This window comes from Magnolia sinica, chromosome 13 (genome assembly GCF_029962835.1).
Source record: "Magnolia sinica isolate HGM2019 chromosome 13, MsV1, whole genome shotgun sequence".
NCBI classification, from domain to species: domain Eukaryota; kingdom Viridiplantae; phylum Streptophyta; class Magnoliopsida; order Magnoliales; family Magnoliaceae; genus Magnolia; species Magnolia sinica.
In genome coordinates, this window is record NC_080585.1 from 15,493,395 (window position 1) to 15,521,123 (window position 27,729).

The window sequence follows — 27,729 nt, forward strand, 5'->3', positions numbered from 1 at the left end:
TCATCAACGAAGGTGCGAAGTCTCTTTTTATCCTCACACCATCTTCTCTTTTCTTCTCCATCCAGGTATTTTCTTCAAGTTCTTCATTCTCCTCATCATAAATCTTCGTCTTCTCCCATACCCATCCACAATCCAAACCCTAACCGACCTAAACCCATCCTCCCACGCCACACGTGTGACTGTATGGCCACACGTGTGAATCCCACCTGCCCCTTTTGGTTTCCCACCATTATTATATCAAAATCCCTTTCTTCTATCCCCGAAACCCTAACCCTAAACCTAAAATTCTCAATTTTCCTACTTTCCCAAATTATCCAAACCCTAATTTTCACCCTAGGTTGTATTAGGTTTCTTATTTCGAAATGTACTATATACTATACCCTATGCTAATTGGATGTACCTACATCCATTAGATCCTAGTTTCTTTTATTTAATGATCTTGTGTTACGATGTTGGTAGCTTAGGTTAGGATCATGCATGATTTTCTTTTGATTTTCATGATATTTGTGATGAATATAGCGATGTTTGTGTTTTTTTGTTAAATACCTTAATTCGGTTATTTGATCTGACATGTTACTTAGTTCATGCATCAGTCCAACATCATATTGATGAGATATAATAAAAAAAATCCAAGTAATTTGGTATTTTCTTCTACACACTAAATAGTATTTGGAGTAGATGATGCTAGCTTAGTAATTATGTAAGAATCAACTTGATACACAACAGAACCTTCTAACTGTCTTGGTTTGTGTGCTTAGATTATAAAACAATGGTCCATCCAAAGTAAAGCATGAAATCATCATGCAACCATTTTCTGCCAAGGAATTGGCAATTTAGCAAGGCTCTGACATAGTTTACAAGAATATCACTTGAAAATCTGAAAGACACTATAAGGGTACAATTGACTTTTGAAACCGCAATGTCCCAAAGTGCCTACAATATAATATATTCTCAGGTGCTACTGAAAAACAACCTTCACTTACATGGAGTTTGAGTTACGAATAAATCCAGCTTTGAAGAAAAGCAAATTAAATTCCTTGGTTAACTTGTTTTAAAGCATATGCCAGACATCTAACATTTTTCACTAAAAAGATTCACTGTAGAACTCGTTGATTTGATGCAAGTTGGTTGAATTTTGAGTCAAGTAACATTTTGGTTTCAGTCATTGTCTAAACTACAGTTATTTGTGTTAAATGGAGAAAAAAAATTTACATATTATAATGATATACATATTTTGTGCTTGTTTAGTTTTGTAATACAATATCTAATTAAGCATTACTTCTCCGTTTTCATATCCGTTTATTAGTGCTTGAACTTTGTACACATAATACTTTAATATCATTAAAATACCCATCCCAACAGTGTTTGAGTAGACCTAACATGGCTGTTCATTGAGGCAGATCAGGTTTCTAGGATAGCTTACTACCTGCTCTGTAGAGTTGTGTAAGCAGTAGCTACTGCATCAAACCAGTTACAGACCCCTCTTTAACTGTTGTTAAGACATTATTTAGGAAGCAGCTTTCAAGGACCTTTGAGAGGACCATCAACATTTCAAAAGTCGAGAAGAAGTGAAGAAAAAAGAAGAAATAAATTCAGGACTGGCATATTAGTACAATGGAAAGGTAATCCAAAACTCCAAATCAAGAAATTGAAACTTCCGTATTCTTTAGAAGAGCCAGAAATATTTGGCATCATTGTTTGAAAGAGGCTCCCCTGCAATTAAAAACATTATCCAGGCATGGAAGTGTTCAAAGACCATTGTTTGGATTATGCATCATCACAATCACAAAACTGATGAAAAGAAAGATGATAGAGTGGCTGAAAATACAGGCTACAAGCAGGAGCAAATTATTCGAACCTTGAAGGTGAACTTTCCATCCTGATCCACATGACATTGGTACACACGTGCCTTCTTAGAATCCCAATCAAGATTCTACATGACAAGAAAGAAATCATTAGGCATTCAAAGTAATTTGCAAAAGTGGCATTTCTTAGTGTAGCCAAAATTAAGAGGAATATGGTGCACTCGCATGCTATAACTTCTTTTAAATGCATTTGTAATTTCATATATCATTTTTTTGCAAATTCATAGTCATATATGAGTTTGCCGCTGTACTAAAAGCCTACTCAGTGACTAATAGCTAGTTGACACCATGTACAATGTAACATGCAAATGTACAATATTCACAATATAATTAAAACTATTACTATGAAATATTACATACCATTACCAAACGATAGAGAGGGAGGGAGTGTGCGCACGTGAGAGAGAGAGAGAGAGAGAGAGAGAGAGAGATGCGCAAACTGACAAGGACACGACATCAAAAAGACAGAGACTGCATGTCTTTGAAAGAAGCTTGCATCTATTAATGAAAAGCAATCTCTGAGGCCATTGATAGAGTAGAATGGCAGAACAGGATTCATGTAGCCAACCCCTTTTAGTTAGGATAAGGCTTAGATGATGATGATGATGAATCTTTTTTTAGAACACCTTTCCTCTGCAATGCCACATCCTGAGCTCTTACAATTTCAGGAAGCAGAATTCTAACAAGCTTCCAAAGTGAGTCCACTTGAACAATGAAACGGACAACTTAGCAATTACACAAAAACAAAAATGATGAGCTACATCCTCACAAGGTTAATAGAACTGAGATTGACTTCTCAGTCTTAACGGCATAAGACTAAGCATGTAAATGATAATGGCAATTATCAAACAAGAAGTATCACCTTTCTTCTGTCTGTTTCAGGCAAACATTTCCGGCCAACAACTTCCCAAAGCTCTGACTCAAACCTAGCCATTGGCAAGTTTTTTAATCTTTCAAGAGAATCTAGAGATAACACATCTTCTAACTCCTTCCTGCATGCACATGTGCGCACACACAAAAATGGGAAAAAAGTTTAAACCAATTCCCTCTACATCTATCTACAATATAATTCCGCAATTCCAAGGAAGGGGATAATAGTACAGTTAAAAAACAATCGGCATCACTCACTTCCCAATATAGCTTAATATCAAAAAGGCCTTGTCGAATTCAAGTTCTCCCAATGCCTGTAGATGGGGACTCCTTATCTGTGTCCAGGGCTTTTTGGGACTCACTAGAGATGAGCTAGCTTCATCTGCACGGGGATTTTTTGGACTCACTGGAGATGATCTAGGTTCATCTGCATTGGAGATAGACACTACTCAGCATAATTTAAAACCAAAAGATGCTTTAGAAACTCCATATCCAAACCAAACACAACTTAAACAAATCCAAAATTTCACCCTTCCAGCATAACATGCTAGAAATCTAAAAGATTACGGCAAAGCATCTTTTGCTAAAACCCTAAAAGAGAACAATCTTGAACTATGCTCCAGATGTTGTGAAATCTAAGGGTAAAATGTGAAGAATTCATGATGATGGGCAGAGCCAAACCTAATGAAATAACAAGCCATATTGACGTACAAAAACAATTTCAAATTTCCCAAAAGAAAAAAGAAAGAAAGAAAGAAACGAACTGTTGAATGCATAACCTACTCTTTTTCCTCACCCATACCTACTTTCTGCCTATACCTACGTGTGTGAGATCCAGGACTCTTGCCTGTCGGGACAGTACACAGAAATGCCCTGGCCTGAAAATCAGATCAATCAGACAGTTCTTGCCATTGGATTTGAACACTGAATGCAGGCAATTGGCCCTTTTTCTTCAACATCCATTTTCTTCCAAATCAGGTGATTAGGGTCATCAGACCGTCCAATTTTCAGGTAAGGGCATATCCATGGTGGGATACAAGGAAGCAGCCAGTAGGATTATAAAGTAGGGCTCCTCAAAATTTTCTAACCTGATCGGGGATATTATTCTAGGAGTCCTGGCAGGCACCAATGCCGGTGAGATCAACATGTGCAAAATTTCAGCCATTCATCATGATGGCCCCACAATTGTTGTACTAGGCTCAAAAATGAAGTCCTTCCCCTAGCAGGTTAGCCATACATATACAAAAGCAAGGACATCTCAAAATACCACGCAAAATGTCCACACTCAACATAAGCCTGGCCTGCGAGATGAGCGGACAGTAAGGGGTCGTTTGGATGCCTGTAAATTGGGCTAGCTGTAAATGATTTACAGGCAGCGTTTGGATGCTGAAAAATGCATGTAAATCATTTACAGCTTTTAGCTCAAATGAAATCCCTCTGAAAAGCTGTGATTTCATTTACCTGCAAATCATTTACAGCTAACAGCTATAATTTCAAATTTTTAACTGCAAATGAAATCCCTCTAAACAATTTACAGGCTATCCAAACACAAGACTGCTATTTACCTGTAAACAGATTACAGCTTAAAGCCAAACAGGACAGGCTGTAAATGATTTACACCTGCAAATCATTTACCACTTACAAAATTTACAGGCATCCAAATGAGCCCAATAAATATGATAGAGAGGCAATGATGAATGGCCGAGATGTCACGCAAATGCGCCATCTTTGTACTTATACCAACAAGTAGCATTCCCTCCATGTGTCTCCTATTCCAAAGCCACATTCAACAGAATAAATAAATAAATACGCATATAAATTATATAATGATCTTACTCTTATATTGTCGATGTCCCGAAAAAGAATTCTGAGGGCCAGGAGTGCAAACACTCTCTCTAGCAGGTTCTGTCTGCGACGCCTTGCCCGCCATGTGGATTATAAACGCAGTCAAATTGCGAATCTCCCGAGCCCTCGAGATCTCCTGTAGAATATCTAAAGACGGCCCTTGTCCAAGCGAACAGAGCTTTTCCAGAGCCATAGGTTCGGGCAGAGGTAGCGAGCGTTCTCGGCAGATTCTCTGCAGCATTTCCTCCACGGATGGAGGGAGAGAGAGAGCGGCCATTATCGTTTTCAGGTACGGGATCGGCCCTGCAGACCTGCAAAGGGCATGGGAAGGGTTGGAGCTGGGTTTTTGAGAATTTGGAGATGGGAGCACGGAGATTGGATTGGAAAATGAGGGTTCTTGAAAGAAGAATGGGAATTTCAAGGTTTCGGAATAGAGATTGTGAAATTCAGAGAGAGAGAGAAACGGTTTTTTAGTTCTATTCATGTGAAATTCAAATAGTGAGTACTCTTCTCGTTACTATAGCTTGAAAAGATGTGAGGGAAGCTGCCCCATTCAAACTGGGAATGGATTAGGTGCGGCCCCGGCCACACCTAATACGGTACGGCCCATCTTGATGTATGTATTCTATATCCTCGCCGTCCATCCATTTTCACACAAGTCATTTTAGGTATGAGCCCAAAAATTAAACTGATTCAAATCTCAGGTGGACCGTACCATAGAAAACAGTGGTGATTGACCATTAAAAACCTCTCGTGCGCTACAAAAGTTTTGGATTAAGCTGATGTTTGTTTTTTCGTTCATCCAGGTTTGTGTGACATTATCAACAGGTTGGATGGAAAATAAAATATATGGAAACATTATGGTGTGCCCTAGGAAGTTTTTAATGCTGGAGTGTTCAATCACCACTACTTCCTGTAGTATGGTGCACCTGAGATTTGTATCTGCTTAATTTTTGAAAAATTCCCTAAAATAATCTGGAAACAATAGATGGACGGCGTGCGTATAGAATATATATACACATCAAGGTGGGCTCATGTTAATGGCCGCACCTAATTCGCTCCCGTTCAACCTCTCTTGACGTACGGAAAGGCAATGCCCGCTCTCTGATACAGTGACGGGAAGCGAACCGAGTCGGAACAGTGCGATCCATACGGACGCATTGGTCTTTTGTCTTTTTTATGTTTTCATGGGGCGCGGTTTGGGTGGATCCCTGTGGGGGCCACTGTGATGTATGTTCCTTACATCCACACTGTTCATCCATTTTAACAGCTCATTTTAATTCATTATCATAAAAATATTCAAATCTTAGGTTAAGCATACCACATTAAACAGTAGTGATTGAATCCCACAGTTAAAAACGTCAGGGGGGCATTGAAATGTTTATTTAAAATCTAACATCTAACCTGTTGATAAGTTCACAGAGACTTGGAAGAAGAAACCAAACAAATATCAACTTGATCCAGAACTTTTGCTGCACATGAAAAGTTTTAATGGTCGATTGCCACTGTTTTTTATGTTATGGTCCACCTGAGATCTGAATCTGCTTCATTTATTGGGATCAATGCCCTAAAATGAGTTTTTGAAACGGATGTACGGCGTGGATGTAAGGTACATACATCAAAGTGGGCCCCACGGTCAGGGATCCCACCCACAGTGAAGCGGATTGCCTGGTGCACCACACATCAGCTATATAGCTGGTGTAGGTACGTGTCGTGCGAGGACGAGCGCTGACGCTCCACCAGGTCTGAGTTATACGAACGGTTCAAAGGATATCAAAGTTAGGTGGGCCCCACGAAGATGTATTTATTGTATCCACACTGTTCATACATTTTTTGAAATCATTTTAGAGCATTATACAAAAAATGAATCATATCCAAAAATGAAATGGGCCACACCATAAATAGCTGCGGAAATAATGATTTTCACCGTTAAAAAATTCGTAGAGCCCACTATAACGTTTATTTTCTATCGAATCTGTTAATAGGGTCACAGACACCTGGATGAAGAGGAAAAACAGATTTCATATTGATCCAAAACTTCTATGACCTCCTAAAGGGTTTCAATGATAGACGTTCAATCCCCCACTGCCTTTTGAAATGCGGTCCATTTCATCATTAGATAAGTCTTATTTTTCATATGAGACTTAATACGAGCTCACAAAATGGATGTACGATTTGGATATAACATATACTTCATGATGGGACCCACAGAACTTGCTGACGTCCATCCGCCGGCTATATAGCTGGTGTGTGGTACACCAGCCCGCTTCCCACCCACAGTGGGGATGATCATAAAACGACTGTCGTTGGTGGATCAGTGGTCGGATTCCAACAACCTGTTTGTGTGTTGGCCTCACCGTACATGAGGTATATCCAAAAATGCACTAGATTGGAATATTTCAATCCTTTGATCGGTTAACTTTTGTCTTTTAATACGAACCGTCTCCTTTAATATTATTCCGTGAACCGTTTATGCCATCTTCAATAATTTTTGGATTTTTTTTTATAGTAATCCTCAAAAATCCACGTGAGGTCCAATGCATAGATGGTTTGGATCATTGCAACTGACCCAGATCCAAGACTACAGTGCCGACGTAAACAGTTACAATTCGTGCGGAGATGTGTACTATAGCGAACATCAAAATAATTTGGAGAAATTTGGGACTGTGGACCCCACCTTTTATCCAGCTGTTTTTATAACACGACACAAACTTTGTTTGGGAACTTAGACCTGTTCATACGGATTGGGTACTCCCGCCACCAGCCAATGGCGGATGGTTAGTGATCTGTGGACCCCACCATGATGTATGCTTTTCATCCATACCGTCCATATATTTTTCCACGTCATTTTATGAAATGAGACGAAAAATTAGGTATATCCAAATCTCAAGTGTACCACATTATAGGAAACAGTGTTGAATGAGCGTCAACCATTAGAAACCTTTAGGGGCCCACTGTGATGCTTGTGAGAAATCCTCCCCGTCTAAGTTCATTCATAGGGTCACAAAGACCTGGATGAAGAGGAAAAACAAATTTCATAATGATCCAAAACTTCTCTAACCCCTAAAAGGGTTTCAATGATAGACGTTCAATTCCCCACTGCCTTTTACAGTGTGGTCCAATTGATAGTTAGATCTATCTTATTTTAGATCTATCTTATTTTTTGTCTCAAGCCTTAATATGAGCTCGCCAAATAGCTGGGCGGTTGGGATATAACAGAGACCCCATGACGGGACCCATAAAAGCAACACAAAAAGAAGAAGAAAAAAAATCTCCCAAAGGCAGCAGTGCCGTGGCAGTCTGGGAGGATTTTTTATTTATTTTTTTCGAGGAGAACTTTTTATCCCTTGCATTTTTATGTAATACATAATTATGTAAATATGTACATATAAGTATATAAAAATATTTTTCTATCTTTTAATTCATTTCTTTACCTATTTATTTAACAAGCATATTTCCTAAACTAGAATGATTTACTTAACGTACTACATATGATTTTGAGATAGGAGAAGCTAATTTAGCTAACCAACTTAGTTATTTTTCAAGATTCCATCGGGTCGATGGTGGAAAATCCATTTCATTCACTTCATGGTCAATTTCAATCACCTCGCGGTCAAACTGCAAATTTGAGCGGGCCAAACTGGAAAACTGGAAATTGAGTGGGCCAAACTGGAAATTGAGCGGGCCAAACTGAAAAACTGAAAATTGAGCGGGAGAAACTTGAAATTGAGCGGGCCAAACTGGAAATTGAGCGGGACAAACTGGAAATTGAGCAGGCCAAACTGGAAAACTGGAAATTGAGTGGGACAAACTGGAATTTGAGCGGGACAGGCAAGCGTTGGATATAGATTGTTGAGGTTTATAGTAATCTTGAAGTGTAGAAAATTTTCATATCTGTGCATTTCAGTCCAAGTTCCTTCTCTAATCACGATGGCCTTGGGAGGGTTGATCTGAGGGATGAGTTCACTGCAAAAGGGTAAATTAAAACTATATTGAGTTATCAACCCATCCCTCAGATCAACCCTCTCAAGGCTATCGTGATTAGAGAAAGAACTCAGACTGAAATACACATACTTGAAAATTTTCTGCATATTTACCGGAAGTGCATGGGTGGATGTATAGCATACTTTATAATTTTTGTGGAAATTGAGCGGGACAAACTGGAAATTTTCAATTTTTCAGTTTGGCCCGCTCAATTTCCAGTTTTCTAGTTTGGCTCGCTCAATTTCCAGTTTGTCCCGCTTAATTTCGGTGGAAATGTGCAGTCTTGATTCAGGCTTACTGCAGATTCAATTTTGGTGGAAATGCCCGCTCAAAATCCCGACCGAAAGTGCACAAAAAGTTCCAATGACGAACGATGAATTTCAGAGTTCATTCAATTCGACCGAGAATTAATTTAGTCCGAACGAACCCAGCTCGATGTGACCGAAATCGGGCAACTGTCGAAACAGAATCCTGTCATGATTCGAACTCGACTTTGGTCAAACCAATGCATAACGCAGCTGAGTAAATATGAGGCGGTTTCGAGGTCGATTTACAAAAATTCAAAGGCAATGCGAAAGACAGTGTTTCACAACTATAAATAGGAGTCATTAGGATGTCCTAAACCATATTCTAGAGTTCAAGGAGTGAAGCCAAAGTCATATGTAGTACGTTAAGTAGATCATTCTAGTTTAAGAGATATGCTTTTTAAATAAATAGGCAAAGAAATAAACTAAAAGATAGAAAAATATTTTTATATACTTATATATATATTTACATAATTATGTATTAGACAAAAATGTAAGGGATAAAAAGTTCTCCTTGTAAGAAAAAAAAAGACTTCAAACATACTGCTGCAACACTATCGCCAGTATGGCGGCAGTGCCGCAGCAATCAATTTCAATCACTTCGCGATCAAACTGGAAACTGAGCGGGACAAACTGGAAATTGAGCGGGCCAGTTTTCCAATTTGGCCCGCTCAATTTCCAGTTTGTCCCGCTCAATTTTCAGTTTGCCCCGCTCAATTTCCAGTTTTCTAGTTTGTCCTGATCAATTTCCAATTTGTCTCGCTCAAATTCCAGCTTTGCTCGCTCAATTTTCAATTTGACCGTGAAGTGATTGAAATTGACCACGAAGTGAATGAAATGGATTTTCCACCATCGACCCGATGGAATCTTGGAAAATAACTAAGTTGGTTGGCTAAATTAGCTTCTCCTACCCCAAAATCATATGTGATACGTTAAGTTAATCATTCTAGTTTAGGAGATATGCTTGTTAAATAAATAGGTAAAAAAATAAATTAAAAGATAGAAAAATATTTTTATATACTTATATATACATATTTACATAATTATGTATTAGAGAAAAATGCAAGGAATAAAAAGTTCTCCTTAAAAAAAATATAAAAATAAAAATAAAAAATAAATCAGCACTCTATTTTTATTTTTTTTTATGTTGCTTTTATGGGTCCCATCATAAGGTCCGTGTTATATCCCAACCGTCCATCTATTTGGCAAGCTTATATTAAGGCTTGAGACGAAAAATAAGATAGATCTAACTATCAAGTGGACCACACTGTAAAAGGCAGTGAGGAATGGAACGTCTATCATTGAAACCCTTTTAGGGGTTACAGAAGTTTTGGATCATTATAAAATTTGTTTTTCCTCTTCATCCAGGCCTTTGTGACCTTAGGAATAGATTGGATGGAAAATAAATGTTATGGTGGGCTCTACAGACCTTATGAATAGATTGGATGGAAAATAAATGTTATGGTGGGCTCTACAAAATTTTTAACGGTAAAAATCAATTTTCCCGTTGCTCTTTGTGGTATGGTCCAGTTGATCTTTGGATATGAATTTTTTATTATTTAAATAATGCTCTGAAATGATCTCAAAATATGGATGGACATTGTGGATATAATAAATACATGGCTGTGAGGCTACGTAACTTTGATCTCTTTTGAGCCGTTCGTACAACTCTCGGTTGGAGGAGCGTGAGCGCTTGTCCCCGAGAGGAAGGGAGGGGTTTTTTCGTCCTCAAATTCGCTGTCCTTACGAGCAGGTCTAAGTTTCAAAAAGTAAGTTTGTATTGTTTCGTAAAAACAGCTGGATAAAGGTTGGGGTCTACGGTCTCAGATTTCTCAATACTTTGAGTGTGGTTCACCTGCATTTAAGTCCCACAGCTTATGGCACCGTACATCAATTCGGTCAACATGCCAATTAAAAATAACATCAGTGTCCTTGAAACGGTAGGTCCAGTCACAAAGATCTCCTAGCACAAAAATCAAGCAAGTCCGGTCATCCGGTGGGCTAAGCCGTTAAAATAAATGGACAGCCGACGATCTGATTCAACTTTCCAGTGTGGTCACTCTGATTTTCGAGAATTGTGATTCTGAATGTTGTTACTAACGGGAGCGGATTGGATACTGAACAATCCGATAGCCAAAAGGCTACTAAAGTGACGTGGCAAAATGGCATTGGTGGATATCAATACGCCGTTTCCTTCTAAAAATATTACTCCAACGGAGATCCGTTAGCGGTTGCTTTTCCCTTGATGCGATGAACGCACTCGGCCACGCATATGTAATTATTTATCTTATGGAAAAAAGGATACGGATTCCCTGATATCTTTCACAGCAAGTTTCTGCGCTTAGAACCCAGATGGGGTCCACTGTAATGTTTGTGAGAAATCCTACCCGTCTATCCGTTTTTTGAGTTCAATTCAGGACATGTAGCTAAAAATGAACCGTTTCAAGCAATCAAGTTGGCCAAAAACGTGATGATTGAATGTCCACGGTTGAAATATTTGTAGGCTACGGAAGTTTTGAGTCATGTTAATATTTGTGATTTCAGTTCATCTCAGTAAGAATGAAGTTACTAACGGTATGGATGGCTTGTAAGCATCAGTGTCGAACCTAAGTAGATTTTAACGGTAGGAATTTTCCTAACCATATTTTCTTTTAGTACAGCTCACTTGAGCTCTGAATACGGTTCGATTTTGACATCATGTTCTGAAATGAACTCAAAAAACAGATGGAAGGGGAGGATTTCTCAAAAACATCAGTGGACCCCACTTGGGTTCCCAGCGTAGGGTCCAGAAAAAACGTACGTACGTGGAGTTTACGGTACGTGGCCAAGGGAAGCTTATTACGTACTGAGTAAACTCTGTGGGGCCACCGTGATTTATGTATTTTATCTTTTCCATCCTTTTTATAAGATAATTTTAGGACCTTAGATCAAAACCTAAAATTTTAGGACCCTAACTCAAAACCTAAGCATATAAAAGGTTAAAACCAACCACACCAAATGATCACAGTGTGAATTGAATTTATGCCGTTGAAAAATTCTTGGGGGCCAAGGAAGTTTTGGATCAATATAATAATATATATATATATATATATATATATATATATATATATATATATATCTATATATATATATATATATATAACCTTCATCCATGTTTTTTTGATCCTTAGGTTGATTTGGATGAAAATAAACATTACTGTGGGGCCTGGGAAGGTTTCATCGGTGAAAATCATTATTTCCACTGTTTCTTGTCGTATGGTCCACTTGAGAGTTTTATAAGCTACAATTTTAGGCTCAATGCCTAAAATTAGACGAAAAAACAGATGAGAGGTGTGGATAAATCACATAAATTCACACTGGGCCAACTGAAGTTTCTCAGTATGAAAATTCCATTTCGTGGCCGAGTGGGTGCAAGGCGGAAACGGAGAAAGTTCCGTTAACGGATCGAACGGGGTAGCATTTATGCCAAGGGAACGTACCATTGGTATCTAACCAATGGCGTTTTGCCACATCACTTCAGTAGCCTTTTGGCTACTGAAGCGTTCAGTATCCAATCCGCTCCCGTTACCAACGTTTCCACGGTACTGATTTCCCACACAACTGTCTTATTGGGAGGGAAGATGGTACGGAACCGCAAGCTATGGTACCGATGACTGTATGTGATCAGTTTTGAAGATAAAAACGAAGTGTCTTTTTATATGGTGGTGACTCGATCACTATACACGTGGCAGCATGCCCGTTTGCAAGCCCCCTAGCATCGACGACCTTTGCCATCGGATCTCTCGCTCAATGATTTGGGACCGTTGAGGATAATACATGGAGTCGTCAGATCGATCTCCGCCGTGGCCACTATTTTGAAAATGGCGATGAATTAGCAATGCGACGGAAGAAATTGGGCTGGACATAGGGCTGTCAATGGGCCGGAGTAGGGTTAGCCAAGTTCTGTCATGTAATTTTGACCCAAAGCCCAAATCTAGCCCTAGCCCATGATGGCTTAAATAGTCCAGCCTCAGTCCAGCCCAGGACATTTACACAAAGCCCAACCCTATCCCAAGCCCTGAATGTCTCTATAGATAAATAATATTTTTGTATGCTTTGTATGTGACCGCTAGAGGGATAAAATGAAAGAAAATGGAGAAAAGAAAGTTTAGAAAAGGCTTATCAGGCCAGGCCGGGTTTATAGGCTTTTAGAGAGCTAAGCCCGAGTCCAGCGCGATTTACAATCGGGCTCATGATTAAGCCCGAGCCCGATCGTCTGGCCTAATACACCACTCCAAACCAGTCTTGTACGGGCCAAAACCGAAGGCCTGTCGGGAGTACCCGGCCTTGGAAAACCAAGCTGGACACGCCTACGTGAAGTTTGCACGGTGGGTATGTGGGGTCCACATAGGTTCGTGGTTGAATTTCAACGAGTAGTGCAGTCGACGGTCCAGCCCAAGCCCAGCCACCTTCTTTCGTGCCAGATTTGGACTCCCGCAAGCATGCAGTAGAGCATCTATGGGAGTTAGGTGTGACCCCGATCCACCGAGGTGAGTGGGACCCTGATTGTGGGGCCAACTGTGATGTACGTGATTATATCCCCACCGTCCATTTGTATTAAAAGTTCATTTTAGGACATAATCCAAAAAATAATAAAAATGAAGTATATCTAAATCTTGGGTGGATCATAATACAGTAAACAGTGGTAATCAACCATTCAAAACTTCTCACGGGCCACAACTTATGGATCAAGCTGATATTTGTGTGGTCTCTTCATCCAGATCTTTGTGACCTTATCAACAAGTCGGATGGAAAATAAACATTTTGGTGGGATCCACCCACCACTGTTACCCAAGCCGTGTAGGGCTCACTTTTTTTTTTTAACACATGCATTCGGACCCCATACGGACTCACACTAGAGTGGGATTTCACCACGATGGGTACTTTAACTCTTGTGAGCTTACCACAGAGGCATGAGTAAGGACTTACTTGATGCACTTGTTGTATATACACTGTATATATGATTTTTCATCTTATTTTAGGAGTATATTTAAATTTATGATAGACCATATCATTAGAAACAGTTACACGAAGGACTTATTAAAAGCTTTTTGTGGGCCACCAAAGTTTTGGAATAAGCTAATCTTTATACTTTCCCTCCATCTAAGTCTTCTTGACATCATCAACCGGCTGGATGATAAATAAACATACTAGAACCTTATGATGGGTTCTTTGGAATTTTTCATGGTGATACACTAAATCGCCACTGTTTCCTGTGGTGTAATCCGCAGGAGATTTGGATCTGCTTAATTATTGGGACTACGTTATAAATGGGCCGGAGAAATGGATGGACAGTATGGATATAAAACAAATCATCTAGGTAGGCCCCATAGTAAGAGTAACACCCTACGTGCAAATAAAAAGAAGATGAGTATTTTACTTACCACAACACTGCCTCCTTTCCTAATTCCTTTGAGAGAGAGAGAGAGGGAGAGAGTTTTTGTTGTTTAGCAAACGAGTAATGAGAGAGGGGTGAAGAAGTCTTGAGAGGAAAGAGGTATAAATAGCAAAAAGAAGCGGGTACATAGGCTGGGACGTCAACCACTGCTCATGTTGCTTAGCCAAGAAGCAATGAGAGAGAGAGAGAGAGAGTGGATCGGGACCACCCACTACTTTATGGGCTCTTTCTTGGATGGTTCCTAGCATTCAGAATGTCTACTGTTAACTATTTTTCATTCTACCGTCCATTTTTAGATCACCAATCCTACGTTAAGGATCATCAGTTTCTTGTGAATTTTTAAAAGCTGTCCATCCAGGGTGGAAATCCACTGTTTATACGTTCCAGATCTAGTTATCAGCCTGCCACGTGTAAGGCAGGAATGGACTGGGAGGCTCTTTTTCTCGGACGCGGATTTCCTGCGAAAGCCTTTCGCAGGAAGTTCCTGCGCAAGGATGCTGGGTGGGGCCCACCACCATGTTTTTGGGAAATGTACTCTGTTCATCCGTTTGGTGAGCTCATTTTAAAATCGACCAAAAACGAAGTGGATCCAAAACTAAAGTGGACCACACGAGAGGGAAAGAAATACCTGCCGTTGAAAGCTTCCTGGACTCCAGCTTGATGTTTATATGCCATCCAAACCGTTTATAAGGTTATTAACACAAGGATGAAGTGAAAATACAAAAAATTTAGCCTGAAACAAAGCTTTTATGGTCGTAAGAATGTTTCAACGGTTCTAACTGAATCCCTACTGTTTCCTCTCGTGTGGCCCACTCGAGTCTTGGATCCACTTCGTTTTTTGTAGCTTGTGCTAAAATTATCTTGCAAAATGGATGAACGGAGTACATTTCCCAAAAACAATGATGGTGGCCCCACCCAGCATCCTTGCGCAGGAAATTCCTGCGAAAGGCTTTCGCAGGAAATCCGCGTCCCTTTTTCTCAGCAGACGAAGACGAGAAGTTCATTGGATGCTATAAAGGGCATGGAAAAAGAAGGAGCGTTTCTCTTTCGGCTTGATACCCTTTTCAATTTAATTCCGTACAATAATTTCCCGCCTTCGGGGTTCCAATAAAACTTCAGGGAGCCATGATGATCCGTGCACTCGAGCGTGTAGACTCTTCACACGTGTCAACTTGTATGATTTTCGAGAGATCCAAGCTGCTCATCAGACGTTCCATACGGTATCAGAAAATTGTTTCTCAAGAAATAGGCCTATCTTGCTATCAGATGTTGCAAGTTTCCACAAAAGAAATAAACGGTTGAAAACGGGCAAAACCATGCTTCTTCAACTCTAAGATGGGCCCCTACATATTTTTATAGTGTGGTACACTTAAGCCTTCAATCTATTTCCTTTAGGGGCTCATGCAATGAAATGATCCGCCAATGAACTGCATATATAAAATATATACATCACAGTAGCCCCAAAAGAGTACCTGTTCCGTCTCCAGCTAGTTCACATTCGCGCCCAATTTTGAAAAGAGCCTGCTTTTAAATTCTTTATCTAAACCCGCTAGTCTTTGGCGGGAAGTTCTTGCCCAAAGATGCTGGGTGAGGCCCACAAATATGTTTGTGAGGAATACACTCTCTTCATCCGTTTTGACAGCTCATCTTAGGCCTTGTTTGAGCAAGCGGCTTTAGGCCAATTAAGGTGCATGGAATTACCGTGTCAGTTGTATTTAATGCCATCAGTGGATGGTCAGGAACTTTTGGGTATAGACGCCAATCCCATGCTCAGCAGGTGTTTTGTTTGGGTGCTGTGTATTGCAACCGTCAAGCAGCTTCTTAAAAGAGGCAGTTTGCTGATTCCACACGCGTGTGGTGGCTATGCCCATCTATACGCCCACAAATGTGCTAACATTGAATATGTGTACGAGATCGGATCTTTCCATCAGGTGAAATACACTGTTTACATATACTTCAAAGAAGTTCATACTAATTCACAAATAAGGTGGGCCACAGATTACAAAACAAATGAACGGCTAAAAAAAGTTCCTTTTGTACATTGTGACCTGAGAAGAGTGTTGCTACCTAGAAGATCTGAGCATTATTAGCAACCACATGGGGAGCTCTGATCTTTCACATGCACTCCATATTTGCATGTGTCTGCCTATAGATGAACTGGGCTCTATGCACGTGTGTAATCAGCTATTCTCTGAAGTAGTGGACGACGATTTCAACAATCCTTCCCCGTCTCCTCCAAATCCAACAGAAGACAAAAGACCTCCCATGTTCATCGCCGTATAAACAAGTCTGGGATAGGAGGGATTTCCTAATCCTATCCCACCTACTACTCTTTAATAGGGTATTGAACAGAAAATGAGGTGTATATGTCATATAAGGGAGAAATTTGGGGAAAGAAATTCCTATCGTTGAAACTTTCTTGGGCTCTACATTGATGTTTATATGTCATCTAGGTTGTTTATAAGGTCATTACCAGTGGGATGAAGTGAAAATACCAAAAACAAAATTGCCTAACACAAAAATTTGATGGCCACAAGAATGTTTCAACGTTAACACTATATCCTCATTGTTTCCTCTAGTGTGACCCACTTAACTTTTGGATACATATCATTTTAGGTCGTATATACTAAAATGAACTCTACAGATAGATAAACAGGGTAGATTTCTCAAAAACATCTCAATAAGCCCCCCTAAGCATCCTTGTGCAGGAAGTTCTTGGTAAGGGCTTTTAGTAGGAAATTTGCGTGACTGTTAGCCATTTTATCACTTATAGTCTAGGAAGCTGAGTGAGTAAACTCTATGGGTCTACCCTAACTTATGTATTTTATCCACTCCATTTATACATTTTAACAGATAATTTTAGGGCTTAAGACAAAAAATAAAGTATATCCAAAGCTCAAGTCGACCACACCATAGGAAACAACATAAATTGAACTTCTACTGTTGAAAAATTCTTGGGCCCACAGAAGTTTTGGATCAAGCTGATATTTGTGTTTTCCCTTCATCCATGTCCGTGTGATCTGATGAATAGGTTGGATGACAAATAAATATCACTTTGGGCCCTAGCAAGGTTTCAACTGTGGAAATCATTAATATTCTTACCGTTTTTGTGGTGTGGTCCAATTAACCTTTGTATATGCTTTAATGTTGAGATCAACCCCTAAAATGAGCTGGACAAACGGATGGACAGCGTGGATAAACCACATACACTCACAGCGAGCCCAATAAAGTTTACTTATTACAATAAAAGCTTAAGGAGCAACTTGGTATGCAATTCGATTTGGATCGTCTATGTCTATTGCGCTATACTTTTAAAAATCAATAATATTCTTGTTTCTTTTAATCCATTTATTTTAGGGATAAAAATCCAAAAATTCATGGTTTTCAGCAAAAGGTTCTATGAGCTTTTTTATTCACGAAACTCCCAATAGGGCTGTACACGAGTCTAAGCTAGCTCGAAAAGCTCGCTCAACTCGGCTCAACTCAGCTTGGATTGACTCGGCTTGAAAGGCCTACTCAAGGCGAGTCAAGCTTGTTTACTAAAGCTCGAGTTGAGTTCAAGCCAAGTTCGACCATGGTGTATTTCAACTCGATTCGACTTGAACTCGTCTTGACTCAAAGCTCGAGCTCGACTCAGCTCGACTCGAGTAATATATTTTAATAATATATTATATATATTATATTAATATTAAACATATATAATATATATATTTAAGTTTTTTTAAAAAAAAGTTAAAACTTAAAAGTTTTTACTAAAAAACCCTACCAACTTACTCGTCCCCATTCCCTCTTTTTCTTTCCCTTACCCTACCGAGGTAAGCTCGACTCAACTCGAGATAAACCCAACTCGACTCGAACCACTAGCTCGACTCGAACTCGACTCAAAAGCTTTGGTAAACAAGCCAAGCTTCAATGTTGAGCTCGAGGGCGAGCTCGAGCTCGAGCTCGAACTCGAGTATAGCATGGACGAGTCAAGCCAAGCATGGTCCACCTCGACTCGACTCGGCTCGATGTACAGCCCTAACTCCAAACTTAATAATGAAAATGAAATCACCTAACTGCTCGTATTCTGAGAAATGAGATTAAACCTAAAGAGCCCTGAGTTTTGCTAATCAAACATGTGTGTGCACTAAAGGTGAAGTATACGCTGCACATCCGCTGCATGACACATATATAAGAGATCTAATTCATTCATTAGGTTAGACAGACCCAATACATGTTCCTTTAAAAAAAATCAAAAATAAAATTGGATCCCATTAGCATTAGCACGTGTGGATGAATTGGAAAGAAACCTCATTTGAGAATTTCAGCTACTCAATTGTTTTGCAATTTGTAGCCCACATGCCAGGTAAATCTACCTAAGGGCTTGTTTGGATGCTTGTAAGTTATTTTAAGTTACATATAAGTCACTTACATGTGAAAGTCACTTACAGGAAAGTCACTTCTCACCCTCATCCCCTTTCAACTTTTTTGTAGATTTGTCTGTAAGTGACTTATAGGCGAATTTTCTCCACCAAACACCACCTGTAAGTGACTTCCCTGTAAGTCACTTCCCACTTACCCAACTCACAGGCATCCATATAGGCCCTAATTCTTGAGCTAAGGCATCCATACAAAGGTATTGTTCTGACTAATGGATTAGACCTCATACTTCAGATGCCATGTTGGTACTATTAGCACAACCCAGATCTAGCAGGATAAATCTACGTTGGAGGAAAAAAAATCAAATCAGATCCTCTTTGGTGGTGTTTGAAATTTGAAATGTACGTTGGAGAAAAAAAATCAATCAAATCAGATCATTTTTGGTGGTGTTTGAAATTTGAAATCAGACAAGATACAGAGCATATCGTTGAAAATATTGCCCCCAGATTTCATACAATTTCCCCCAGATTTCATGCAATTTGTTACTCTATTTTTGTAGGTTTAAATAGTAATCCTCTGTATTAGTTGAACACTATTACCGAGTGTTTACGTTTTTCTAGAATAAGACAGCAGTTTTGTGTCAATTTTTCTTCTAGCACATGTGTGGCATACATATGAACTTTATTAGACACGCGTGTGGGTTAATTTAGCAATGCTCAAAAGCAAAATTTTTAAAGAGGAGATATGGTAGGCTGCATATGACGGAAGCGAATTGCCTTGCCTGTGCACGTTGATATGCCAGTGTTTGAGGTTCTATGGGGCCCACAGAGATGTCCGTGACAAATTCAATCTGTACATCTATTTTTAAAGACTACAATAAGACAGGATTATAAAAATCAGGAAGATTCGAGACTCAAGTCAGCCACACCAACAAAACAGCGAGAATGGAAAGTCCACCGTGGAAAGCTTACTAGAGTTGAGCATGATATTTATATGACATCCAAATCGTTCATAACTCATAAGTTTATTACCACTCAGATAAACTGTAGCTACAAACATTGTTCCCTTGCAAAATTTCTGTCAGACCCGGCATTCAATCCCCAGTGTTTCATATGGCATGGCCCACATGAGTTTTGGATCTTCTTGATTTTTAGAATCATGCCCTATGGCTCAAAAACATATGGACGAAGTGGGTCATGGATAGATCCATACATGAGCTGAGTTAGCTCGGTTAACTTGCTTAGCTCGATTCAGAAAAGCTCAACCTGTCTTGGTTCGAAATTGCGTTTGAGTTGAGCTGATTTTTTTAGCTCAAAAAAATTTCGAGCAGAGTCACAGTTAGACCGAGCTCAACTCAACTCGGCTAAGAACTTTACTTGAGCTTGATTTGGCTCAAATCGATTCGACTCAGACTGGGTTCAGTTAATATAAATAATTTGTAAATGTTAATATATATATATATATATATAAAATTATAAAACCTAAACTCAAACTCAGCTCAAAAGATTAGCTCTAGCTTGGCTTGAACTCGGCTCGAGCTCAGTTCAAACTCGATTGAGCTGATCCAAGCTGGCCAATCAAACTCAAGGATCAAGCTGAGCCGGGTAGCCTGCTGCAAAGCCGAGCCAAGCTCAACACGTGTACAGCTCTACTCACAGACATACAGCTCCACCACTGAAATAGGTAATCTACTTCCGTCTATAATTAAAGGAACTTCCTGCAATGGGAACTACAGGGGACTCACCATGACATTTCTCAGAAATCCATTGTGCATCAGTTTTCCAGATGATATTAAGACATGAGACAAGAAATAACGCAGATCCAAAACTCAAGTTTACACAACGGGAATCCACGAGGATGGAAACACGTGCGGCTAACAATTTTTGTGCTCTCGGTTCATTCAAGTAGGAATTAATGACCTTAAGAAAGATATATGGATGGGCATATAAACATCAGGGTGGAGCCCAGGATCTATGGAGCCTGTATGTTTTATCCATGAGGCCCATTAACACCCTTGTTTCTGTCCATGGCATGGCCTACTGGATGTACACTACCCATCCATCCACCTTTTTGCATGTGTATAATAGACTACTCTTATTTTATTAGTAGGTAAGATTATGTAATATATATTACTGGGTGATCAATCACCAGGACAACTGTGGATGTGTGGGGCCATTATCCAGTGATCAGGACAGTAGATCCAGTAGCCACTCACTATCTAGCATTACACGGTAAGTTCAAGATGCAGTCCATCTATTCAAACGACACTGAAGAATTAAGTTGATCCGCCAATATGATGGGCTACAGTTTACAAAACATATGAAGTTTTTCTCCAACTCATTCACATGTTTCTAATATTAGAGCCTCTATCCTAATTGAACTAGATTTTCTTTTTGGGAAAACACATACAAGGCCAAATTAGCCTAATGAATGAATTACATCTTTGGACTATGATATCGTGTGGTACATACATAATTTTATTGGACATATATGGATGTGCGCTTATAAATACTTTCTTTCTTTATCATTAGCATTCGTCCCTTTTTTCTTTTTTTTTCTCTTTCTTTCTTATAAAATAAGAGTAAATATATCATTTTACCCACATGAGTATGTTTGGAGGCATGATTTAGGAAATATGAAAGCCGGGGGAATGTTTTCGAGAAATTAACCTTTATGAGGAATTTTTACATAAAAATCCCTTTATTTTATTATTATTATTTTTTTTCATCTCAAGCATTTCTCTCCCTCTTTATGTCATGGATGAATGGGTTGATGATCTGAGCCCTCCATCTATACAAGTCATCTATGAATGGACAGTTGTACCATTTTCTGAGCTATCAAACTGAAGTGGGCCCCATGAAAGGAGACGGTGGTAAAGGGATGTGCCTAATTTTAAAACATTATTAAGGTCAACTGTGACGTTTGTAGGTAATCAAAGCCGTTCATAAGGTTACACAACTGTTCATAAGGTCATCCTCAGTGAGATCAACTGAAAGCACATAATTATTGTCCTGTCAAAATTTTGTGGCCCCACGAATTTTTTAATGGTGGATGTACAATATCCCCTGTTGGCTTTTTTTTTTTTCTGAGCCCATGTCCTAAAAACAAATTTCAGGTTGATCCAAGACTTATGCTACCCCCAAAAGTTTTTAATGGTGGCCGTTCAATCCCCACTATATATGTGGTGCACTTGAACCTTGGATCTACCTCATTTTTGGGTTCATGCTCTAAATTAATCTGGCAAAATGGATGGACAGTGTGGATAAAGCCATACATCATGATAGGCCCTGCAGAGACCTACTAGATGGAGACTCAATCAGCTTTGATACTGTGCCCTTTTTAGAAAAGAGAAACTTTGATACTCTGGTGATCCAATCAGGGCATGATTTTAAAAATTGGGTGGCCTAGATTGATGTGTATTTTAAATCCACATAAACCATATTTGCGCTATCCATATCAGGTCCAGACCCCACATTTTGGGCTCATTTGTGATCCTAGAAGACTACATAATTGAAAAGAGTATAGAGTAACACTCACTCTCGATATCGTTTCCAATTATTTGGCCACCTAAATCACAATTGAATCTGATTTTTTAAACCTAGGCATAAATTTAATAGGCCGCCTCATGGTTGGATTAGATTTTATATAATTGTCATGGTATGCCACGTTAAAATCAAGGGTAGGCATTCATTAGCAATTGTTTTCGTATCGTGGAGTCCAATTGAAATTCAAATCTTCTTTATTTTTGTGGTCATGCCATGAAATAATGATTCAAGAAGAATGACAGCATGGATCAAACACACATTAATATGGGGCCCACAACATAGTTCACTAGCCGAGTGGATTCTGCAGTGATAAATGGTAGAGATAATATTTGAATTCTTTTTAAAATATGGGTAAATTTATCTTTTTTCCAAAATAATGGGTGAAGTCATTAGCCCTCTGTTAGTCAAAGTCAAACACCATTTGTTGGAACACCAGGAGCACTTGTGAAATGATGGGACCCTCTGGTGGGTCCTACTAATACTACCAATGTGAACTTAAGATCAAGGTAATCACCATCTTCACTTCCCATTATTACAGTTTTTACTAAGCCCATACAACCCAAAACGTGCCAAGCAGGGTACATGTGGGACAACCAAGTGCATTAGGTGGACCCCACCAAGCAGATGGCCTTACCTGAAAAAGAACAGTCCATGGATCAGGCAGGCAACACTTGTACAATGAAGATAAATCATCAGAAATTCTGAGTTAGCTGAGGTGTTGTCCAACTGTTGTGTTGATCGGCTTGACTTTTAAGTGAGATCATCTTGTAAGAATTCTATGAGGTAGGCCTTATTGATCAACGGTCTAGATTGTCCTAATAGCTGGATAATGTGATCTGACGTACCAGTGGACCCCCACTAAGTTGTAATGTTTCTAGAATTGGTGTAAGGGGTGAAATGCTATAGTTGCAATACACAAACAGTATCCAAGTGGAACTAAGATTGCAAATGCATGTGGAGCCTTTAAGGAGAGGAGTTTTGATGGGTTTCAAACTCCTCTATCATCTACATTATAAATCAGGGCTGGTCCCCAATCCAACACAATTGACAAAAGTTACAGCCCTATCGTAGCTTCTCTAAGGGTGTAAGGAGAGTATGACTCCGACATCCAACCTACTACAACAATCTCGTCCCAACCAGGTATGCTATTTTATTCATCTGATCTTCATACTCAATGCACAACAAGGTCCTTTTACAATTCTACATAAAGTCTTACACATCTACACAATGGAGTTCACTTGATGCACAGGGATGTCTGTGGAGTGACGTGCATGGGCTTAGAAGAGCTCTTTTGGGAAATGACTATAATGCATTGGTTATGGTTTTACTTAGGCATGTATTGATGGACTCTACAAGCACGTCATCGGAAGGCTGATCTTCCACATGCAAGATGAAGACTCCATATCAATGGTATTCCTCTATTCTCCTCCATCTATGGTAGAAGCCCAAAGCTCCTCTTCAATCAGCTGCAGTGACAAGCCCATTTCGCTCGGCCAAAAAGTAATAGTAGCTACATGCGTAACACTTCTCTACCAGTTTCTATTCTACATTTCAAAAGGAGCTTCCCACTAACTACATACATGCTAGGAAAAAAAAGAAGAAAAAGAGATAGGAACCATGGCCGCTTTTGATGATTTTCTGCTGGGTCCCATCTATAACACACAAACGCATCTGCCTTTCATGCTGCTGTGATATTTAAAACACAATGACAACAAAAACATCTTACTCGATTGGTAGCACAGACGACAAGTGCTGGGTTGCATGCATAAACAGAATGACAGACCTCAACATTCAAATCCAATAGAAAAATCATTATAATTGTAGGTTGATGGTGATGGTTGTATAACTTCATTTTGTGAGTGTTTTACAATATCGATTTCGTTCTTTCCTTTATTTTTCCTGTGTTGACGACTGAGGATTCAGTAAAAAGATGGTTGCAACAAGGGATGTAAAAGAGCATGTACAAGGTGCACGTAGGGGAAGGAAATGATGTCCAGGCATATAAATAAAGGCATGAACATGACTTCAAAATACCTAACAGAGCTATTGGCAGAGGAGATTTGGATTTCCACCTGAATTCTCAACTGAGACCATTTCATGTCAGGCCTTTTTACATCTCATTCGCAAATTGGGGCAGCTACAAAGTAATGCTTCTACATATTATTCAAGGTACAATAATAAAAACACGACCTTATATCGACCTATTTACATAATCTCCATCTACTAATCTCACCTTTTTACCGGTTGACAAACAATTAGTGTTTGGTTAGCCCAAGACCTCACGCAGTACAGACGGAAGACAGAGAATCGAACTTTCATTCTGTTTTGTGGCGTGCAGATGACAGAGAGCATGGCCTGCAACGTTCCATGCAAATCTGCATCTTCTAACCTTTGAGGTTTTCTTCGCATAATCGTAACTGAGTCGATAGATAGCAAGAGCCTCACTAAAGATCTCTCTTCTGTTCCTCCTGCTCTCTTCGAACTCTGCAGCTCTATATAATATCTGAAATTTCACCAGTGATTACATGACATGTCAGCACATTTACCAAGAGGCAACATCCCCACTTTCATTTGTGATCAGCACCCAAAATTTCATTACCAAAAATGCCCCACATGGGCAAAAATAGTAAATGATAATAGAACTTGATATTGCACAAAAAAACAGGTGTGAGACGTTAGCTTCCCTTTAACATCAGAAAAGGGCATTAGAATGATAATACAACCATTGCTAAAATAAAGATTTCCATGCAATACCCGCTTATATTTCTGTATAATTTCGTTTGCGGCAGAGTCTTTTGATTCACCAACCATAGACATGGCACAGGTCATCTCAGTTCGGTACTCTCTGTAACGTTCCTTCCATTCCATCAAGCAAGAATTGGGAATTTCTCCACTGAAGCAAGGAAGTTCCCATACTTCTACATGCCATAAAAGCATACACAACTTGATGAGAATACAGATGAATTAGTAAAAAATATGGTTTGCTCACTTGAATAAATGAATCTTCACCTTCCGAAGGCTGACATTCTTCTTTAAATGAATCCACCTTATCATAAATCATCCCCAAGATGGAATTTGAATGGTATGAATTATGCTTTTCCATGTAATGTGGGAACTTTTCAGCCTTCAATTCCTCGGGAACTTCTACCTGTTTCAGAATAGAGGTAGGAAAGTTACATAAGGAACCAGAAGTCCCCTGGAATAGATTGATTGGACAAATCCGAGTTGAGGACATGAAAAAAAATGTAATCATGATTTCAAAACAAATAAATCTAGTAGAAATGGTATTGAGGATTCGTCACTGTTTCTTGCAATCCAAAGAGTGAAAAATAGTGATTTTGTTGAAGTAATCATGCTTTCTCTTTCAAGAGAAATCTTCAATAAATGCTAAAGAAGATTCCTCACAGTTTCTTGCGATCCAACACTGGAAAATAGTGATTTTGTTGCGAAAAAAACAGTAATCAATTCATGATTTCCAAACCTCAATAAATGCAGTGGAAATGGAAGCGAGAACTTCACTGTTTTTGGCAATGCAAACAACAGAAAACAGTGATTTTCTGCATAACGAATTCTTTTCACATTGATTCCTCCTATCCAAAATGGGAAAGCTAAATGCTCTCAAGTAAAATTATTTCACGAACAGCTTTTTGACTGGAAGGAGAGAATGGTGGTTGACAAATGATGAATGGGTTGGATCTTCCAATCGGTCCAGGGATTGGATTTTACGGAAAAAATCTATGGTTATATGTGTAGCCAACCCCAGTTATGAGGGACAAGGATTTGATGGTGATGATGATGATCTATGGTTGGATGTCCACTTCCATTATTCTCTTGTTTCCCAGATGCACAGTCAGCACCAAGTCTGAATCAACCAATGTTTGAACATGGCTCAAAAACCAGGGCAGTCCGTTCGTAAGGTAGTCCACACATGTAAATTGAGTGGACAGCTATCCCTATTTAATCATCCAATATTTCCATACATGTGCAGCTCAACAAAACTGGACGAACCTTATTTTCAGGCCACAACAAACACATGATGGGGCCCATCTATGTTTTTGTATATTTTCTGACTGCCAAAAGATTGTATGAGTAATTTAGTATGTCATGAATGTGGGTTTTTATATCCCAAATAAATGAGAACATCAAGGTTATGGATTTTATATTTCCAAATAAACCTTGAAACTCAGCATCTATTATTCAACTAACCTTCAATCCAGTTTTCGAAGCGTCTAATGCATCATAATATATACTGATAAGCTTAATCATCTTTTCTTTCAAGCAATCCTTTTCCTGAGCACATTCGTCTCCTAACGTCAACAGTCGATCCATAAAAGACTGCCAGCTATCTGCAGCTGTGGCCATAGCATAACTGGAAGAAAAGAAAAAAAAAAATCAATTACCAAAATCAAATATGCGTAGTGCACTGCAAAAGTGAAACGATCATCGAATAAATTTCATGTCCCTGACTAATATTGTGCTTCATAATCATGGAGAATTGTTTACAGATTTTATGTAAGGGAAATCAACTAAGTGAAATTGCAGCGAGATACCACAAATCATTTTTTTGTTAGTTATTAGAAAGATACGTAAACGAACAAAGCTTGATGACTGACAAAATCCTTGTAATATCATATTACATGGTTTATTTTCTGCATTATTTGGTGTAGTGGGTTTAGGGTTTAGATACCCATAATTAGATGTATTGCAACTTTCGTCCAGATATGCATAACTAGGAAAAAAAAAAGTATACAGATCAGACTGTAGACTAGATCATTTGGAAGCCTCATCTAGTGCATATTCCCGACAAGCTAACATTTCAATGATAGGGTGGAAAGACAGAACAGGATTCATGTAGCTGACCCCAATTAGTTGGGAATAAGGCTTAGATGATGATAATGATGATGATTATCTAGTGCTAAAATGTAGTCCTTTCTAATTCTTTGTTACAATGCCAAATCTGCAGCACCGTCCAATGCAGAGGTAATACCTACCACAATGCCAAGGGGAGGAGTAGAACCCTTTCACTTCTGTTATTGAGAGAATTCAACATGTTTACTGAGGAAGCAAATGTTTTCTCCAAAGAATTCACAAAAGTTAGCATTAAATGTTCGCCGAGATGCTGCTGCATTAGAAGCTTAACTTGTCACAAGCTTGTCTTAAGACAGATGTTACACTAGTTTTTATCACTGAAAAAAGAAGGTGATAGCATATACCTTGGCTCAAACCTCTTCACCAAGAATTGTTGAAAAAGCTCATGTTCCAATTCCTCAGCAGAAAATTCTGATGGCTTGCGCTGCTGCACTTTACTCTTGGAAGAAACTGGTTCCCATGTTTTGCTTGCTTTGAAATGACCCAACAGCTGAAGCAGCAGTAGTATGTGATCAACATCAAATTAAAGAAAAATCATGTAACATTTCTAAAAAAGCTAGAAACAAATGTATAAAGAATTCTTCAGTATTGTGGAAACATAGTTTCTAAAATCGTATTGTACCTTTATGTTACCCAAGATCTTGTCT

At 39.1% G+C, this 27,729-nt stretch overlaps 2 protein-coding genes across 4 annotated transcripts in view; both read right to left on the reverse strand.

The window, feature by feature from the left end:
• LOC131222952 (probable RNA-dependent RNA polymerase 5) overlaps nucleotides 1-14,411 on the reverse strand; it is a 39,465-nt gene extending 25,054 nt beyond the window's left edge. For 2 of the 3 annotated variants that reach the window (XM_058218211.1, XM_058218210.1), the window contains exons 1-4: nucleotides 4,572-5,111; nucleotides 2,994-3,162; nucleotides 2,728-2,857; nucleotides 1,859-1,933 (exon numbers count right to left, since the gene is read on the reverse strand). In XM_058218211.1, the coding sequence (XP_058074194.1) occupies nucleotides 1,859-1,933; nucleotides 2,728-2,857; nucleotides 2,994-3,162; nucleotides 4,572-5,064 (867 nt within the window). In that variant the 5' untranslated portion in view covers nucleotides 5,065-5,111. Of the gene's footprint in view, nucleotides 1-1,858; nucleotides 1,934-2,727; nucleotides 2,858-2,993; nucleotides 3,163-4,571; nucleotides 5,112-14,292 lie in introns of those variants that run through there. The other variant, XM_058218212.1, reaches the window with a different exon arrangement.
• Nucleotides 14,412-24,288: 9,877 nt separating this feature from the next.
• LOC131222953 (probable RNA-dependent RNA polymerase 5) overlaps nucleotides 24,289-27,729 on the reverse strand; it is a 95,916-nt gene continuing 92,475 nt past the window's right edge. Inside the window, exons 15-19 of the mRNA XM_058218213.1 lie at nucleotides 27,427-27,572; nucleotides 26,420-26,582; nucleotides 25,223-25,361; nucleotides 24,968-25,131; nucleotides 24,289-24,716 (exon numbers count right to left, since the gene is read on the reverse strand). Of these exons, the coding sequence (XP_058074196.1) occupies nucleotides 24,480-24,716; nucleotides 24,968-25,131; nucleotides 25,223-25,361; nucleotides 26,420-26,582; nucleotides 27,427-27,572 (849 nt within the window). The 3' untranslated portion in view covers nucleotides 24,289-24,479. The remainder of the gene's footprint in view (nucleotides 24,717-24,967; nucleotides 25,132-25,222; nucleotides 25,362-26,419; nucleotides 26,583-27,426; nucleotides 27,573-27,729) is intronic.